The sequence below is a fragment of the Choloepus didactylus genome, chromosome 4, assembly GCF_015220235.1.
Source record: "Choloepus didactylus isolate mChoDid1 chromosome 4, mChoDid1.pri, whole genome shotgun sequence".
NCBI classification, from domain to species: Eukaryota; Metazoa; Chordata; class Mammalia; order Pilosa; family Megalonychidae; genus Choloepus; species Choloepus didactylus.
Genome location: NC_051310.1, coordinates 158220085 through 158238553, shown reverse-complemented (window position 1 = coordinate 158238553; position 18469 = coordinate 158220085). Strand labels below are relative to the sequence as shown.

The following is an 18469-nucleotide window of genomic DNA, read 5'->3' as shown; positions in this document are numbered from 1 at the left end:
CTAGGCCGGCCAGCGTGGACATCCTCTCCCCGGTGAAGAGGCATGCAGACGCTGGCACCACCCTATGCAAGCTCCCATCGGTTCTCTCCGGGACTATTGTTGCAGCCTCCATTCTTCTATAACCCACTCTCCACAAAGTAGAGGGGCCATGCCTCCCTCTGGCTTCAAACCCTTTCAAACAGCTTCCTGTTGGCCTTAAAATGAAATCCAAAGGGTTTACCTGACCCATAAGGCCCTGCACTGCTGCCTGGCACCTGTCTCCCCTTCAAACTTCACTTTCCACTCATTCATTACACTTGAAAATGCTTGGCCTTTCTGCTTGTTTTTCAAACGGGTCATACTCATTGCTGCCTCAGGGACTTTGTCCTTGCTAATCCCTTAGCCTGGAACAACTTTCCTCTGGCTAGTGTTGTCACTGGGCGCTCAGCTCAAATGTCACCTCCCTCCAACTCTCTTATACATCAGCCTGTTTTAGTTCCTTCACAGCACTTAACCCTCAAGTATTAACCAGTTTATTTTTTTGTGTGTGACAGAAAATTACAGTGATATAGAGCAAAAGTTGGGAAACTTTTTCTGTAAAGGGCCAGATAATAAATATTTTAGGCTTTCTGAGCCACACAGTCCCTGTAACTACTTAACTTGCCTGTCATAGCAGGAAAGCAGTCATAGAAGATACCTAAATGAATTATCTTGGCTGCGTTCCTATAGAACTTTTAACATATGGGCACTGAAATTTGAATTTCACGTAATTTTCACGTCATGAAATCACCTTTTTTTCCAACCATTTAAAAATGTAAAAGCCATTTTTAGCTCACAGTTCACAAGAAAACTGGCCACGGGCAGGCAGTACTTTGCTGACCTCTGGTTTAGAAAACACACAGTGGACCCATATTGCCTGGGTCCATAATCTTGGCTCTGCTATTTACTGATTGGGAACAGTTACTTAACCTCTGTGCTTCAGTTTTCCCAGCTATACAGTGGGAACACTACTGAACCTACTTTGAAGCGTTATAGTGAGGAAATAGTGTGTTAATTTACATAAAGAATGTATAGACACTTAGAAAGGTGCCTGGCCCAGTAAGCACACTGTGTTTGCTGTTATGATTTGTGTGTTTATCATCTGCCACCCTCTGTAGTCCATACGCTCCCAGACAACAGAAGCTGTCTTGCTTATTCACATAGCATGGAACCAGGCTTGGCTCAATAAACATTTGTCAACTAAATGAACACACACAGACCCCCTTTGGGGAAGACAGGGCAGGAAGGGCCCCTGAGTGGGGTGTCCAGAGAGGCTGAGCCCTGAGGAAAACAGAAAGGAAAGTCCATGGAGGGGGCAGGGAGGGACAGGGCAGGCAGGGACGGCACCTGCTCAGCGAAGTATGATACCCACCCCTAAGGACACTGCTAACTGCCTTAGCAGCACCATTCCTTGACATCCCAACTCCAGATAGCTTTGTGATGGTCAAGAGGCTGACAGGACAGTGGGAAGGGATGAGGTCAACAGAGGGACATTCAAGGTGTCAGCAAAGAATGCCTGAGCCATTCCAATGACTACCAAGCCCTCTTCTTACCCTTCCCTCCCATCCCAATCCCCCGCCAAATGACGAGAGGAGCCAGAGCCAGGCCTGATGTCCTTTATTTCTTTCAGTTGTGCTTGTGGCTGGAGGAACGAGGGAAGAGCCCATGGCCTGGGCTCCCCGGGGACCAGGGCTGATGATACCAGCTGCCATAGGTGAGGTACCAGGCAAAGGTGCCCACGGCGGCGCCCACCACCTTGTGGGTGTACTGGTGGAAGTAGATGACAGTACAGAGCAGCAAGAAGTTCCAGAGCCCCAGAAGCAGCACGTTGAGCAGGAAGACGAGCCGCAGAGGGGCACCGGCGGGCAGCCCGTGGGCCAGGTACTTGGCGAACACTGCTGCTTCCTCGGCCATGAGCAGGCAGCAGAAGGTGAGCAGGAAGGTGTGGGAAGAGACTGTATAGCCCCGCCACTGGTGGCCGGCCGCCAGGCAGCTGCGGCGGTCAGGCAGCTCGTGGAGCAGCAGGCCCTGGGGTAGAGGCTCGAAGCAGGAGCCCGTCAGGTCCTCGATGAGCAGGAAGGCCCGGCCGGCCCCCCGCCACACGGCTGCCCCCACCACCAGTCGGCTCAGGTGCCGGGCGGTCACTGCCACACGCCGCGTGGCCAGGAACACCACTAGCAACACAAAACCCCCCAGGAAGGTGCACGTCCAGCCCCACGCTGAATTCACAAACTTTCTGTGGGCAGAGAAGAGGGGAGGCTACTGAGACCCCCCCAGCTGCATCTCCCCACCCTGGGCTGTTCCCATCTCTGCTTTATCCACAATTCTACGATCTAGTGTCACATCATCACTGCTTCTGTTTCCTGTGCCCTCCAAATGCCCAACTGTTGAAACACTGCCATCTCCCTAGAGGACCACCCAGCCTTCTTGGGTCCATAGTTCTTCTCCAGCCCTGCTCCTCACTTTCCCTGTCCACCATGACTTTCTTCCCGCCCTCTTTCCCCCCCGACCTTCTCCTTCAACCTCTTAGCCTATTTTTAGTGTTTCAGACTGGCAGGAGGACAGAAGCCTGGGGGAGGGAACTGGGATCCCAGAGTGTAGGGAGCCGGTTCCCTCGGCCTCGAGTGAACTCACATGTTGAAGAAATTGCCGTGGCTGGCGAAGATGGTCCGAGGGTTGACATGGAACTGCAGGAGGGGCCCGAAGATTACCACGGCTGCTAGCCAGGCATGGTAGAGGCGCTGTAAGCAGCGGCTGCCCAGGAGGCGGGCGGCCTGTTCGCTTCCAAAGTACAGCAAGGCAGAGGCCAGCCAGAGTAGCACCCTAAGCAGGCAGCCCAGCAGTGCCCGGATTCGGCTCCCAATTGCCAGCCCTGGCCCTGCCCCCACCACTGGCCCCTGCTCCATCTTCCCTCCCTCCCCACTGACCGCTTGCTCTGCTGGGCAGCTGAGGAGGGGCTGATGGGGCCCCCACCCCCAGACACAGACAGGCAGTGACAGGTGTGGCAGACACAGGGCAGAGCCCGTTGGTGGCTGACAGGCGGGGGCGAGGGGTGGGGGGCAGTAAGGGGCTGGGGTGGAGAGCTGCCACGTCAGCAGTGTCCTGGTCTCGGGCGTGTGGTAGCCTGTGTCCTGACAGCGGCCTGTGCCCTTCTCTATTAGCCCTGGTGTCCCCATGACGTACGGGTCTGGGTCCCCAGCTCCAATCAAATTCTAGTTCATGTCTCAGGGCCAGGCCTGCCATTCAGGGCTATCCTTATCCACAAACTGCTTAGGTCTGCCTGCCTCTGTACGGTCAGCCCAAATCCCTCTCCCATCAGCAGTAGTAAAGATGAAAGTAATCAAACCTGGGAAGTCATTAAAAAAATAAACCTGCCTCATTGTCACTGTGGTCCTGGCCCCTCTCCTGGGGTTTGGAGTACAAGACCCCACTGCCATCAGGATGCTGCAAAATGGCTGTGCTCAGCACTGTATCCAACTCATTATCAGCAGGGTATCTACTTCAACGCACTGTGAACCCCAGGGGTGGTGCAGACCCAGTTCCAGTATAATCTAAAAAGGCTCTAAGGGGATGCTTTGGTCCCAGGACTGCTGTCTAAACTGTGGTGGTTATGCAATGCATAAAGGACCACATCTAAAGGGAGCATCATTCATTTATATGTTTATTATGATGGTCAACAGATATAAATCAAGTGTCCTGAGAAAGGGGTGCTATATGAGATGGATGTGGCCCGGGTAGAACCGTAAGAGCCCTAAAGATCAGGGTTTCCCTCAGGTAATAGAGAGTAGATCCAAGAAGGAAAATCCCCAGCCTGGAATCCACTGAAATTCAGGGTCTGTCTGCCAACCCTGGGGCCTCAGGGTGGCCTCAAATTAAGTCTTGGCCTCCCATCCTGACTACTGGGGCAGAAGTGGCAGGACAGAGAGCAACCTACCCAGGAAGTCCCCATTATTCAGTCTGTTTTGAGATCACTTTTGGTCTCCTTCATTCCTCAAAACTGGCGGTGGGATTTCAGAGCACAGTAGCAGCCATATGAAGCAGTGAGAATGGGCAAGCAAGGACACGCAGGTTCTGGGCCCACTGTGTGACTATGGGAAAATCAACTAACCTTCCTCCCAGAGTTTCCTCATCTGAAAACTGATCAAGACAGATTAGATAATCAAAAAGGTTCCTTCCAGATCCTAAAGGCTAAAATGTTATGACCCCCAGTATCTCAGCATAGTGGCCTTCAAGCCTCCCTGCTCATGGACCCATCTAAAAGAATTTCCAAGACCCACAGACCCCTCTCACACATTTTTAAGTTGACATAAAATTTTTCATCATAATTTTAAATAGTTGCCAAGGATATAATTTCCAGTATATTGCATGTACTGACATTTCAAAATAACACACATTATATCAAACTTTTAAATAGATCCAGTGGAGTCTATATACTATAGTGATTCGAATCTTCACCATTATCCATTTAACAAATATGTGACAAGTTCTTAACAATCAGATACAATATACCTATTCTACTTCCCCCACAGAATTTATCCTAACATATTTTTATGCTTAAGTCTTTAATTAATCATTTTATCAACTTCTCTGCAAAAAAAGTAAAAAATATATATATAATTTGAAATTTAATTTCTAAAATCCTGTGACCATAAGGCCCTAAGTTAAAACTTTTTTCTTCTAAACTGAATTTTTATTGCAATTGTTAGTGTACAAAAACATTTTACAAATTTTGTAAATTTACAAATTAGTATATTATTAGTACAACAAACATTTTACAAATTTTGACAACAAATGAAAATTGTATTGGAAATGCATCTCTTATTGAGAATGGATGGTTCATGGCCCTTGATTAAAAGAAGCTTTGAGGATACTAATAATTTTAATTTGCCCCTAGTTTGGCAACCTGGAGGTAGTACAGATTCTGGGTGAGAAATGACGAAATCGGGGGTAAAGTGTCAGAGGGAGAATAAAGAAGGGCAGGTGGGAAAGGAGATCTAGGATGATATTTTCACACTGGGCAGAGCAATACAAGGAAAGGACATATGGAGGCCAAGGACCTCAACAATTTACCTTTTTAAACTACTTAATCCACAGACCTCTTGTTGTGAAATGAGTACCCCCAGTGGCATATAAACAGTTTGAAAATTGCATCACGGACAACGAAATGTAGTGGAAAGATCTGGCCAGAACTGGAAGCGAATCCCAGCTCTCCCACTGACCATCGGGTTGCTTTGGGGAACATTCCCTGATCTGTGCATGTCTCTGTTTCCTTACTGGTACAGAGAGTGGCTGTGAGAGTGGATAAAGTCCTGAGTGCAAAGAGCCCAGAAAAGGGCCAGGCGTCAGTGTCGACCAGTATCTCTGGCTCTGCATTCATGGGCTGCCTCTTTTGCAGACTGTGCCAGCTCCAGGCCAGCCACAGAAGAGAACTAATGTGGGCATTCCTGGATTCTAATCTAAAATGTGCTGACTCCCTTGCGATCTCTATTTCTACTTGCTGGGAAGTTTCTGGGGTTTGTTGCATGATCCAGTTAAACCAAATAATTTTGGTACTTCCCTTCATCTTTGGTGTCAACAGGGTATTTCCCTTCACAGAGGAGCATATCTGAAAGCTCTGATGGAACTGTTTTCTTGAGGTGAGAGCCTGAAAGACCTCAGAGAGCAAAAAGAAAGAGCGAGCGAGAAAGAGCAAGAGTGAGAGACAGATGCTGAGCCAGGTTCCCACCGGGAGTTTATTGAGGGAGCCAAAGCCAGTGAGGACAGAGGAGTCCCACCTCAACCTCCCTCCTTGAAGCTGCTGGTCTCCAGCATGAGGGGACGCTTTGGGAGGGCAGGGCCTGCTTCTCACACTACAGCCTGTCCTACCCCAAAGACCCAGATGTATGAGAGAAAAGACATAATAATTCCCACCCCAGGAGGATGCTGAGAAAACATCCTTAGCTACCTTCCCTCCCCCGAAGGGCTAGAGCTCTAGCCATTACGACCTCAGGAAGAAAGGCCAGGCCAGTCTAATCCTCAACTTGAAGGCCTGGGTGATGGGTCTGGCAAGGTGGCGAGGCTTTTGGCCGGTCAGATCAGACCTGGCCTCAGGCTTACTACTCTAGGAACCAATACCTAACATTCCAAACATGATTGAAAAACACTCGGGACAGTTCCCCTGCTGGCAGAGGCCACACCCCAGATAATGGCAGTTGGGCAAGACCCTGGCCAGAGATAGGGACCCAAGCCAACTGGGTGCTAGCATGTGAAACAAGTCCTTTCTGCCTTGTGGGGAGGATCCTCCAGGGCTCAGCTGCAGCCCAGGCACCTGGGCTTCTGTTTTTCCCAGTCCAATGCCAGTGATTCCTCTAAACATCTCCCAGAAGGGAGAAAGGGAGGAGGCAGTGAACTTGTCAAGAGACTCACCCATGTACGGGGTTGGAGGTCACATCTACTGGGGAGAGGAAAAGGCTGTGGAGGGGTGGGACACTGGGGTGGGGGCACTGGGGTATTCCTCGGACTCTGGCATGTCATCCTGGAAGTACTCAGCCTGGCGGTACTGCCACAAACGCAGGTTCCCGTCCCACTGCAGGGCAGATGGTGGCAAGTAGTTAGGGGGGAGCGTCCCACTCTCAGACCCAAGTCCAAGCCCCAGTCCCAGACACTCCCTGGCCTCCCCAACCCTTGCAACCTCACCGAACTGCTGACAATCTTCTCCTCAAAGGGGTGCCAGCTGACGTCACGCACACAGGCCTTGTGGTTAGTCAGCTTCTTCACAATGTGACCACTGAGGAGGTCATACACTGTCCAGGAAAGATGAGAGTGGAAAGGGACCACCAGAGAAACTTCAATGCACCTCTCACCTCTCTGAGAAGCACTGCTTACCTGCCTCTCAATTTTCCAGTTTCCCAGGGGAGCGAAGCCCATACCAGAGGACTGTGGTTTCTCAGTTTCTTTTCCCTGCCTCAGGTGGAAAGTGTCATCTAGTGTAGGGTGGGTGTCTCTGGCCCTTAGCTAAACAGGGCTTACAGTCAGCAAAATGCTAAGTGGCATTAAAGCTTTCAGCAGCAATTTTCTAAAAAGTCCACAAGACATGGAAGATACTAGAAAAGTGACCTCCTCTGCAGATGTGTGAGCCTGTTGTTCCTTACTGGGCTGGATGCAAAGTTCTCTTTTTCTCTCTATCTGACTGCCTCCCCAGGCAAAGCACCATCTTATGCTCTTTATATCTGTATCTGGGTTTGTGTTTCTTTTTATGCATTCTTCCTGCTTCACTGTGTCTTTTACTACTTGCTGCTTTTGTATCATTCTTTTCATCTTTGTTCCCTCCTACCTTTCATCTGAAGCCCCTTTCTTGCCTGGCTAAAACACAGGGCAAAATGTATTTTTGGTAATTTATTGTATTCACTGACTAGAATTCTAAGTTCCTTTTCTTAATTTAAAATGCCAGTGAATAGAATGGTTTTCTCTTTCTCTGTTGAAGCCTTTCCTGCTCCAAGCTAAATTAAATTCCACTTGCAGTCATCATTGGGCTTTTTTTAAGGTGGTTACTGGAAGATTCCCGCCCTTCTCCAGGCCCCCTGTTCTGACACATCCTTACCAACCACTTTGCCAGTAGAGCAGCCACTGTAGATGAACTGCTGCCCGGTGCTGTGGGTTGGGGAGAATCGGCAGCGGATGAGGGTGTGCAGCACCCCGTGGCCCCGGTAGGTCATCAAGGAACTGTCCCCTGGGAGCTTCAGCTTCCGCCAGGCTAGGAAGGGATGCAGAGAGAGCCCTGGATTACGGAGTCTGCTTCTGGATTCTCCAACACCACCAGTCCTTGGCAAAGATCGACGTTCAGATATAGTCTCCTTTCCTAGCCCTCCTGGTGGCCCAATCTCCACCTAATCGTCAGCCAGTATTCACCAGGATGGCCCTGCTGATTGTCAAGATAGTGAAATACTTCTGTATTGGTTGGTTCCGAGTGATCCCTGTCCCCAACTCCAAGAACCCCTGGCCTTCCCCATGGTTTAGCAAATAAAAGATTAACACCTGGCAAACCGGAATGGATTGGAGTTCTATGGGACTCAGTTTCGGGCTGAGGCCATATCCACTAGGCCATGCCAGACCTTACCAGTGGTTAACTATTTTAAGTACCACCCCTGACTCTCAACTCTCCAGATCTCAGATTCTACCTTCTGCTCTCACCTTTTTTGGGCACCTGCTGCCAACGGTAGTCCCAGTTTTGCTGTGTGGCAGCCTGGCGTGAGGCTTCCATGCCCTCCCGGTTGGAAAAGCGCCGGATGTCCCAGAGCTTGATGGTCTGGTCTTTGGAGTTGGAGATGAGATACCGGGCATCACCCTGTGAATCCAAAGTTGGGTAATGAAGCATCTGAGCTTGCAGATATGGGTGCTTGTCAGTCTGGCTCCCCTCCAGTTGACGGGTAAGAACTCATGCTCTGACTTTGCTCACCTCTTTCCTCTTCCAGGTGAGCACACCTTCAGTTTTCTGCCTTGGATCCCACCCCCTGGCTAGGTTTTCCCTTCTTTGGCCAGCACCCTGGCTGGGCCTCTTTTTCCATCCTGGATTAGACACTCTTCTACTGTTCTTGTATAGAAAGCCCTGCCCTATTCCTTGAGGACTGGTGGATACAGATGGATCTCATGTTTCCTAGCTTAAGCTTCTTCCTTAAACTCTAGCTCTTATAGACCTTGGCTAATAAACAGCTTGGCAAGCTCCCACACCAGTCCACTTTCATGCCCTCCTGGACAACCAGAACCTTAGTCGCCTGGTGGTGCAGTCCTGCCTCTCCTGCCCACCTTGCTGTCAATGAAGGTGATGCCATCCTGGTGTCCAGCCAGTGCACCCACGGGCTTGGGGTCATCCTCACGCATGGTACGTCGATCCCACACCTTGCAGATGGCATCATCACCCCCGGAGAACAGGATTTGGGAACTTATATCAGCAAAGGCCACTGCATTCACATCATCCTCATGGGATTCGATCTAGGAAGAGAAAGAAGCCAGGATATCTAGAACCTCCTTCTAGATCTTCTCACAGAGCGAGGACCAGGAGGCAGAGGCTCTAAGTCTCAGGAACAATACCTGAAGGGTGCGTCGGTTCTGTTCTCGGTCAAAGACATACAGACAACCATCATTGGCCCTAAAAGGGAAGAGATAAAGAAGGTCCTAGAGCCAGGACCAAGAAAAGCAATGCTATGTGTACTCTGCATAGTCCCTACTGAGAAGCCCTGCAGAGGGGCAAGCCCTTGTCTCTCCTCATACAGAAGGTGAGAGAAGTGTTAGCTGCATTTCTTTGCAGAGGCTTGAGGCCTGCCACCTGGTGCTGAGGAAATGGTGACCAAGAAGTGAAGCAACTCGTAAACCTCAGCTTTAAAGAAGGGCTGAGTGTCCCCACAGGTGCCTGGGTAGAGGTGCCCAGTGCAATCTAACAGCAGAACTGATCTCTGGGAGAACTCCTATCTCATTAACTGAGGGAGCCATCCCTGGCAAACACTCACCCTCCTAGCACTTCTCGTCCATCTGAGGAGACAGCAATGGAGAAGACAGCAAAGCGACGTTCATCTGGCCTGAAAAGAGCAAAGAATGAACTGGGTAAATTGACTTCCCCTCAACCTTTGTTAATCTACATGGAATCAGATGAGGATTTTAAGGCACAGTTGTCAGGGGAAAGAGAAGTCCTGCCAACATGTGCCAGAATGCAGATCACCTCAGTGAGAACCCAGAAACAATGCTGCAAACATCTATTTTACTCTAGTCCTCTGGCTGATAGGATGGGTAGTTACCTCCCAGGAATCCCCAAAGAGAAACTTGCAAACAATGCACTTTCCCTCTAAGCAGGAGTTCTGGATCAAGAGGTCTGCTCCTGGAGAGCCTTCCTTAAGAAGTTTCCAATGAGTCTGACCAGGAAGGGAAGTCAGTACCTGAGATCCAAGGCCGTGTGTGCATCTCCCTCCCCATAGATGTTGCAGATATGAACTAAGAGAAGCAAGAGAAAAAAAATCTTTCAGGACTGGGGGAAGAGGGATGGAAGGTGGAACTAGAGAAGACACAACAAAGGACAAGTATATCAGAGCTCCCTGGGAGTGAATCTTCCACGACGACGCACAAAAAGTATGGAGGAGGACACAGGAGTATGGAGACCTCAGGTCCCAGGAAAGAGAGAGAATGAAAGTCGGGTGCATACTCACTGTAATCAGACCAGCTGGAGTATAGGAAGTGGTTCCCATCAGGGGTGAAGGCCACATCCAGGACACTCCAGCCTACATCCCGGGCCTTGATGCTTTTGAATTTATGGAAGCGACCATACCGGCAGTCATACAGTCGGATTGTCTGGTCTGTGAGAGTGGCGATCAGGAAGAATTAGGGAGCACCCCGTTGATTCCTCCCTAGATCAGCCCTCTATCATTTAGTCCATCTGCAGAAACTTTCTTTTATCATGGGAAATGTGAGACAGAGTCTTAGTTCCCTGGGTCTGGGGCTTTCTAGTTTCAGTCAGGGGGAATGTTTCTTGTTTCAGGGGAGGGCAATTTGTAGGACCAGGGTCTGGTACCTTGGCAAGCAGACATGAAAATTTGACCATCTTTGCTGTAGATGCCACAGAAAGCCTTCTGAGAGTAGGTGTCGGTGAAGCTCAGAACATTGGGCAAGAAACTGGGAAACACAGGGAAAATGAGGATAAGGGCATGCCCTGGTTAGCAGAATCCTAACAGAGCAGAAATATCAGCATAAGGGTATTCTTTCCTTTTGATTTGGTGTACAATCCCTTTTCTCTTGCCCATTCTACCATCCTCTGCATTTCTATACTTTTCCACTTTGTTTACTCTCAAAGCTGCAATCCATTTAATCTCTAACCTTTACATCTCTGAGGATCATTTAACACCTCTCCCTTCAAAGTTTGAGGGATAAGACCTATCTGGCCCTTAGAGACTCTGCACCAAGCCCCATACTCACTGAGACATCACTCGAGACTGTTCTCCAAGGGAGAAGCTTCCTTGGCGGCAGAGGCCCCGTTGTCTCTAAATGGAAGGGATTGGGGAATACTGCTAGCAGAAACAGAGGGCCGCTGAAGCCACCAAGCCCCCTCCTCCAAAGACATCGCTCTTGCTATAGAAATGTACCACAGAGAATCCCACAGCAAGCTGGCCAAGAACTCCCTGCCATCAGCATGTCGGCAGAGGCCACCAAGGGTTCCTGGGAAAGTTTACTTCCCTCCTCTTGGGAGCTGGCAGAGCTTCTGGCTACCTTGGCAGGCCTGCTGCCAGGCTGGCTGGAGGTGGAAAGTCCTACCTGGAACAGCATTCGAGGAAAGCTGTGCTCCTGGACCGCCCGTCTAAGCCTCAGCCGCCCTGTGGCCAATTCCACTTGTGTCTTGATCTCGTTGCATTCCAGCTCCCGGGTGTCAGGGGTTGCATCCACTGTGAGCACCAAGGAGAAGTTTCATCCTAGGCCTTCCAGCCCCAGAGGACAGCTAAACAACTGTGCTCAAAATGTAGGACGATGGGCCCCACCCAATGTGGCTGAATATACTGGGGGTTGCAAGGATCCCCTCATTCCCTGAATTATGTCTTCTTTCAATTTAACCCACGATTCTTCACACACACACACACACACACACACACACACACACACACACACACACACACAAGGTTTTCTAATTAAAGTCTTCCAATTTTAGGGTGTCAATCTGTTTTTACCCTTACCAGGTGGGTTGTATCGGTCCCCCAGACGACCATCCCAGGCACTATCGTGCTCTTCCTCTGAGTCAGAGAGGGCCTGGATGAGCTGTAAATTTGCTGCTCCCTGCACCAATCTCACTTGGCCTCTGTGGAGAGATCCCCCCCACCCCCATGATAAAGAGGGGGAATCCCTTCCCCCAACCCAGACAAATTCAGAGTCAGTGGTGACCCAACTCTTAGAGCTTCATACTGTCCCCCTTTTGAGGGTTGGAAGCTGACTAGACCTTGGCTGTTATGCTCAGTCTCCTGTAAGACACAGTGGGAAACTGCACCCTTAGAGCAGGAGTACAGAACTAAGTTGACTTCCCAAAGACGAAAAAGTTCTGAGAGCATTTCCTTCTGAGCCTCTTGCCTGAGAAGCCCAACACAGAACACAGCATTTGGAAGGGATCCCCAGGCTTGGCTGTTTCTCAGCCAAGAAACAAAGCCAGCTGCACCCCCTTTCCAGACAATTTCTGGTGGTCACTCCCTTCAAGCCATTCTTACCCTCAAGAATAGAGTTAGAGTTAGGTCAATTTAAACTTGTTTTTCAAGTAAACCCACACAATCTCATATCAAATGTCAATGGCTTTACTAAAGTTCCACTCCCCCCTCCCAATTCTTCTCCTCATCCCCTACTTCACCCCTTGCTCCTCTGGGCCCCTTTTTTAGTTACTTGGAAGACAGATTACATGCATGTAGTCATAGCCACAGAGGCTCCCCTGAACAGCCCCTTCAAATACAAGACTGGGTCCTCTTGGTGACCATCCCTAGCCAAGGCAAGAACCATTCCTACTGGATATGGAGCTGAGTGCCAGGGCTGCCCAGGAGAGAAAGGCTGTTCTGCTCAAACAGAGCAACGGCCTTGGGCTAATCCCATTCCCTAACCTCTGTAACTTCCCTGCCTGGAGTTGGGAGCAAGGGTCTGTGGTGGCACCTGGTGGGGACACACCAGAGGGTAAGTTACCTGCGGAGGAGATAGGCCAGTACCTGGGCCAGATCCACATCTTCATCCTCCTCTTCCTCTTCCTCACTCCTTCGCAGGCCAGCCCCTCTTTCGGGCAAGCCCTCGGAGGGGTCGCCGGACCCAGATCCTGCACTGCTGCTGTTCCTTGATCCCATCTTCTGGTCACAGCATCCTTGGGATCTCTGCAGGGGCTCTTCCTGTCACCTCGTTGGTGAAAGCAAAGCCTGTTCTAGAAATACCAGGGTCTCCGGAAAAGAGACCCTTCCTAGGGACTGCGATCCCTTTTCTTTAGCATGTGACAACTCCCAAGATTTCAGGATCACAAAACTTCCCCAATCCTGTGAAGCAAAGAAAACAGAGTGAAGCCGTGGGCGCTATCCTAGCTTACCAAAAAGAATCCTTTGAAGAGGAATTTCTCAGTTTTCTACCCCAAACTCACCTATCAAAGTCCCTGGAAGGGGTGGATTCCCAGGTAACCTGTCTGGCAGACCAATGAAAACCCTTGCGGAAGAAAGCGCCTCACTAGCTAATCTCATCTAACGAATCAGAAACCTGAGGATTCAGAGACCCCCGACGCCCCCCTTACCGACCAATCAGAGTACTGTCTTGCGGGAGCCGGCAGCAGCAACAGCCAATGACGTTAGAATTCGGCCCCCCTCCCATGCCTTACGCCCACGTGGTGTGCCGGGGGTGTGTACGCGAAGGGGCGAGGCATGGAGGAAGTCGCCAAGCACCTCCTACTGAAGCCGGCGGTTACTGCCCCGCGCGAGACCACCCACCGGCCAGGAGCGGTAGCAGGACCCACAGGCGCGCGAGGCCTTGTTTACTCCGACTGCAGCTGCAGCGTCGGCCAACCGCTCCTCCGTCACGCGCCTCCTTCGTTACGTATCTACCGGCTTCCCTGCCGGCGGAGCGCAAACGTCACGCGACGTCTCCGGAGGCTCCGCCCCCTTGGCCTGTTGAATGGGTGGCGGAGCAAGGTGATCGACAGGTGGGCGGGAGAAAGTGCGCGTGGTGTCTGAGGGGAGGAGAAAACGCGCGACCAAGGAGTGGTGTTCGTTTTCAGGGAGGAGGGAGTAAATTCCGAGTCTGCTGCTTCCTGGATCAGAGACCACGAATCTCGATTTGATGGCAGAGAGGGGGCCATGCAAAACAAACGGTTGGCGGTTCGCGACCGAGAGGTATCTTAAGCAAGGGATACTGTTTGCTGTCTGTCCCTAAAGTTCATTTATTTGGCTTCCCACTTTTTAGAAAATCCCAAAGCGTCCCCGGCTTGAATTGTTCTCCTTGCTCTTCATTGGGCCCTGCCCTAAGTACGAATTGCATTTTCTTTCGCCTATGAAGTGTCTTTACGTCACAGTTGGGGACTCCAATCCTCCACACCCTCTCGGCTTTAGCTTCCGGAAGCCTCGTTCTTGTGAGACCGGAAACTTTTTAGATGATCCCTGGTCTGGCTCCGCGAACTTTACACACGCTCCCTAAAACACCTTTCGGTCTCTAAGGGTCTTTCCGGTTTCCTCTTAGACACCCCTTTGGCCCTCCGGGATTTGCACACCTTCCCGAGACACTCTGTTCTCGCGGTGCCTCCCCACCCCGGGCTGTGGTTCCAGGGTGTGCATTCGCACCATCTTCCACTTCCTCCTCCGAGTTTATCAGTAACAGGACTGAGTCCAAGGCCGGGACTTGCCACGTCTCGGGATCCTTGCCCAGGCTGGGGTAGGGGTGGGGGGAGTGTCTGGGACCAATGACCACGCTGTGCCGGGCGCAAAGGTCCCAGGTCTGAGACGAATCCACTCGCACGCCCTTAGAAAGTGCCGCGACCTTCCCACTCGGAGGGGAGCGAAGGCCCCTAGTGCTTCCTTGGGGCCCTAGACCACTACACGGGAGCTCATCACGTCTGCTCACTAGGGCCGGCTTCCTGGGCGTTTTACCTGTGGGGTCTCTTGGAAAGGCCCCACCCCCGGTTTAATGCTTTGCTGTCATTGCCTTGAAACGTAATAATTTTGAACAAGTGCTTCCATGTTTTTATTTTTTGCTGGACCCCGCAAATTATGTAGCCACCCATCCCCTATTATCTATTACTGTCTGCGCCGTATGACGTCTATTGAGACCTTAGGATTTCATGGTTTCTGGGTTATGCAGTCTGAAAAATTTGGAATCATTTTTTAAAAGAATTATCTTTCTTTCCTTTTTGCCTTTACATTCACTTTTTCAAGTCCTGCAGATTCTTTAGCTGATTAGGTTTGTTTCCAACGGCCACCACCCAATATCAAATTTTCATTCCCTCATGCCTTTTCCCCACTAGTTGATCCGCTACAGGTATTCTCCTGTAACAGCATTTAGTTTTTTAACTTATTGTTTCAAATACAAATACCAAACCTGGTTTGTTTGTTTTTTTCAACCAGCCTCAATTTTTGTTACTTCTGCCAAACAAACATGTCCATAAATGCCTTGCAAGTTTCCACCTCTGTGCCTTCCCAGGAAAATTTCTTATCTGGGTATTCCCTGTTTTTACCAGTCAGACTCCCTTCCACACAGCCTTGCACTTTGACCCAGTGGTACCACTTCCAGGAGTCTAGCCCGGACCTGCATAAAAATTTATGCTCAATTTAGCAATTATTTATGATAGTGAAATACTGGAAACAAAGTAGATCCAAATATCTTGTAATACAGGATTGGGTAAATAAATTATGGTGCATGTGGTAAAGACTCTGAAATAATATGTAGCCTTTAAAATGATGTAGTCTTCTATTTTTAATTGTGCAAGTTACTGGTTAAGTTAAACAAAGAAAAAAAAAGGCAGTGGTCATCCATGGTGACACCTGGTGGATGCAAAAACAATCTGGTTTCAATTTTGCATAAAAAAGTATAAAAATACCCAGGTTCATTATATCATTAAATAATAAAATGGAGAAGGCACTGCATGCCTCAATGACAAAGTTGTATGATGAACAAAAGATTTTGATTAATACAATTTGCACACCCAAGATCTAGGAAAAAAGTCACCTATTAAACTCACCTCCTTAATAATGCATTTTTTTATTACTTTGTTCCTCTTCTCCTCAGCACTTAATAAATCCAGTTTAAACTTGAATGAAACTGTGTTAATTCAAGCCTGTGTAATATGGAACTTGTACATTATTGAATAAAACATTTAAAAGTCATGGTAAATGTTAAAATAAGTTTCTGGGGTTTTATGACCAAAATGAGCCCCCCTTAACATCAAATCAAATGTTAAAGAGTGTAGGTTTTCATCTCTGAATCCACTGATTTATTTTTATATGTGAAAGATTGTTAAGCCTATGAGCTAGATTTATGTGACTTGTGACTTCTAATATTTTTTTCAAAATGTTTATGAACACTTATATCTTAGGGTCTACTACATGTTCTGTTGAAAGAAATAAAATGGCATTTCTTTAAAAATAACTAGTCATTTCAGTAGGGTCATTGGCTTTCCCTCTCATGGTTTTGAAATTTGGCATGCTGCTTGGTGACAGTTTATAAGGTGCTTTTCTTTTGGGCAGCCTCCTCTTCCCAGCTACCCTTAAAGCCACGGAGAGATTTTCTAACTTCAGCACCCATTTTGGGGCCAGTTTATTAACTGCTAAGTAAATGTCAGCAAGTTGACTTCCTGTCTGACCTGCCCTGGGCTCTTTCCTGATCGTTCTTGCTGTCTGTCTCCACTAGAGGGCGGGCTGGGTTTGAGAGGAGAGAAGGAAAGTAAGTTTTTCATTCTCTGGTTAGCTGTTCCCCTCCTTCTCCTTCTGCCCTTCCCCAACCTCAGCTCCCAGACTGGTGACTGCCCAGAGCTCTTGGGACACGTGTACAGCTCCAGGTAGCATAAAAAGAAAGTTTTGTCTTCTGAAGTGACTGATTGTTATACATGTGTTTACATTAGCATTCTCTGTGTAAAAGGAAGGGGGGACGTGTGCTAACTATAAAACAATTGCGTAATTATGGGATATTCGAATAGTCTCATGTCCTGTATCCTTGAGAACCAGAATTTTTGGGTGGAGGATGGGGGCTATAGATGTAAAATGATATAGGTTAAAACCTGAGTTTCAATAGGAACTATCAGTATGAATTCATGAGGTGTTTTATCTTCCTATCTCTGTCCTCTGAAATAGCCTGGAAACAACAATCAATTCAGTAGCAATGAACACTCCTAGAACCCAGATTATTGTGGTCTTCAAATATCATTTCCTACAGAAAGAAATCAGAGCTTCTTGGAGAAATGGCTGAGTCCAGGTTTGGGACAGTACAAGATGAGTGTGGCATGACTTATCATACCAGATAGGAAGGAAACCAGGAAAGACTACTGGGTCATGTCAAAAGGACTTAGGAGCCAAGCTATCATGGCCAAAGATGGGGCAATTTGAGCATTACTAGGATAATTTAATAAACATTAAATGCTTAAATACACAAGTTCATATTGACATACGTGTCATGTTTGTCCGTGTATAACTAAGTGGTCACCTTTTTACAAGATGATTGGAAACCAAATTATCTTGAAGATGGTGAATAAGTGAAAGAATCAAGCAGTTATCTTGCAGTTCCTACATAAACTGTACCACTGGGTAATGAAATAAAAGATGAAGAGAAGTGTCTCTTTATGAAACTATTCCAATTATTTTGACAGAATTTGAATATGGCTGTTTTGCAACTTCTAGGGAATTAATAAATCTCAGCCTTGATTCAACAGTTAAATTGAAGGAAAAAAAAGGGATGAAGGGAGAACTTACAAATTAAAAGGATATGAAATTTCAAAAACTAGGGAATGAAATTTCAAAAACTGTGAAGGCTAAACTATAGTATATAGGGATCCACACTTGGGTGATAAAACTGTAAAGAAAAGCAAGGAAGTGATCACCACTTACCATAGTGGTGGGAGGGAAGGGGCTGGAACTGGGAACATGGAGGAGGGGGGATCTGGTGTTTGACAAAGTTCTATTTCTTTCTGGAGGTGATGGTTACAGGGTGTTTGCTTTATTTTAAGCTGTGGATTTGTGTGGTTTTCTGCAGGTTTTATTTTTAAATCAAAAGATTAATTAAAAATGTGTTAACTAATTATATTTGATTATTTATCTGGAACTAAAGGGCATGTGCCGAATTTTGTTCTCACTGGCAAAATCAGTTTTAAGGCTAACACTTCCCTGTCAGTATGCTTTTAGAATAGCTGAATAGTGCCTGGAAGTCACCAGAGTGACTTACTTCCAAACCTATTTTCTTTCCCCCCCTAAATCTCCATTGCTAATTTTTTTTTTCTCTTAAACTGTAAAGTCAGCAATATCAAATATGTTTACAGGGCCTACTCTATAATCAGTAGAGTAGAAAGGTGAAGATAACTAACGTACATTAAATGGTTTCTTGGTGCCAGGCACAGTTCCAAGTGCATTGACTCTTAATCCTCCCAACAACACTGAGGTGTAGGAACATCCCCACTTTACAGACAGAGAAACTGAGAGGTTAGGCCATAAATCAGGCAACCCTGGCTGCAGAATCTACGAGGTGCTTAACTTCTGTGCTGTACTGCTTCCGATGGTATTGTTTCAGATTTCATAAATGTCATATATCATCATAAATATGCTATTTATGAAACTGAGGATTTGGCTGTATTTTGTAAGTGCCAAGTGCTCTGTTGCTATGTTGCAGCATGTGAACCACTCTGACCTTTAGTTCCTTTTCTGTTCTATTTACACATCATAGCTGGTCATTGGCTGTTTTCTCTGAGAACACTTGGTGTTTCCTCCTCCAGTTCTTTGAGAGTTCCAATAATTTTCTTTTT

At 48.1% G+C, this 18469-nt stretch overlaps 2 protein-coding genes across 7 annotated transcripts; both read right to left on the bottom strand.

Moving 5' to 3' along the window:
* Positions 1-1628: 1628 nt before the first annotated feature.
* FITM1 (fat storage inducing transmembrane protein 1) lies at positions 1629-5585 on the bottom strand. The gene is made up of 2 exons (XM_037834614.1): positions 2653-5585; positions 1629-2254 (listed from the first exon to the last, which is right to left on the bottom strand). Exons 1-2 carry the CDS (start codon positions 3192-3194, stop codon positions 1645-1647), a joined length of 1152 nt encoding a protein of 383 aa, XP_037690542.1. The 5' UTR covers positions 3195-5585; the 3' UTR covers positions 1629-1644.
* A 141-nt stretch (positions 5586-5726) lies between these two features.
* On the bottom strand, positions 5727-13603 carry DCAF11 (DDB1 and CUL4 associated factor 11). Of its 6 annotated transcripts, none has more exons than XM_037834609.1 (15): positions 13464-13603; positions 12685-13022; positions 11703-11824; positions 11290-11417; positions 10954-11018; positions 10553-10653; positions 10191-10337; positions 9924-9978; positions 9501-9569; positions 9085-9142; positions 8800-8985; positions 8188-8341; positions 7598-7750; positions 6694-6800; positions 5727-6583 (listed from the first exon to the last, which is right to left on the bottom strand). In XM_037834609.1, exons 2-15 carry the CDS (start codon positions 12837-12839, stop codon positions 6449-6451), a joined length of 1635 nt encoding a protein of 544 aa, XP_037690537.1. In that variant the 5' UTR covers positions 12840-13022; positions 13464-13603; the 3' UTR covers positions 5727-6448. The 6 variants fall into 6 exon arrangements, with proteins under 6 accessions (XP_037690537.1, XP_037690539.1, XP_037690535.1 ...); XM_037834611.1 differs by having other exon boundaries at positions 13490-13579; XM_037834607.1 differs by having other exon boundaries at positions 13124-13570.
* Between the last annotated feature and the right edge of the window lie 4866 nt (positions 13604-18469).

Coding starts and splice junctions, on each gene's coding strand:
- FITM1 (XM_037834614.1), bottom strand. CDS start 3,194: ATGGGGACACCAGGGCTAATAGAGAAGGGCACAGGCCGCTGTCAGGAC. Junction 2,255..2,652: donor CACGGCAATTTCTTCAACAT/GTGAGTTCACTC, acceptor CTCTGCCCACAG/AAAGTTTGTGAATTCAGCGT.
- DCAF11 (XM_037834609.1), bottom strand. CDS start 12,839: ATGGGATCAAGGAACAGCAGCAGTGCAGGATCTGGGTCCGGCGACCCC. Junction 11,825..12,684: donor CTGGCCTATCTCCTCCGCAG/GTAACTTACCCT, acceptor ATCTCTCCACAG/AGGCCAAGTGAGATTGGTGC. Junction 11,019..11,289: donor TTCCTCGAATGCTGTTCCAG/GTAGGACTTTCC, acceptor CCTTCCATTTAG/AGACAACGGGGCCTCTGCCG.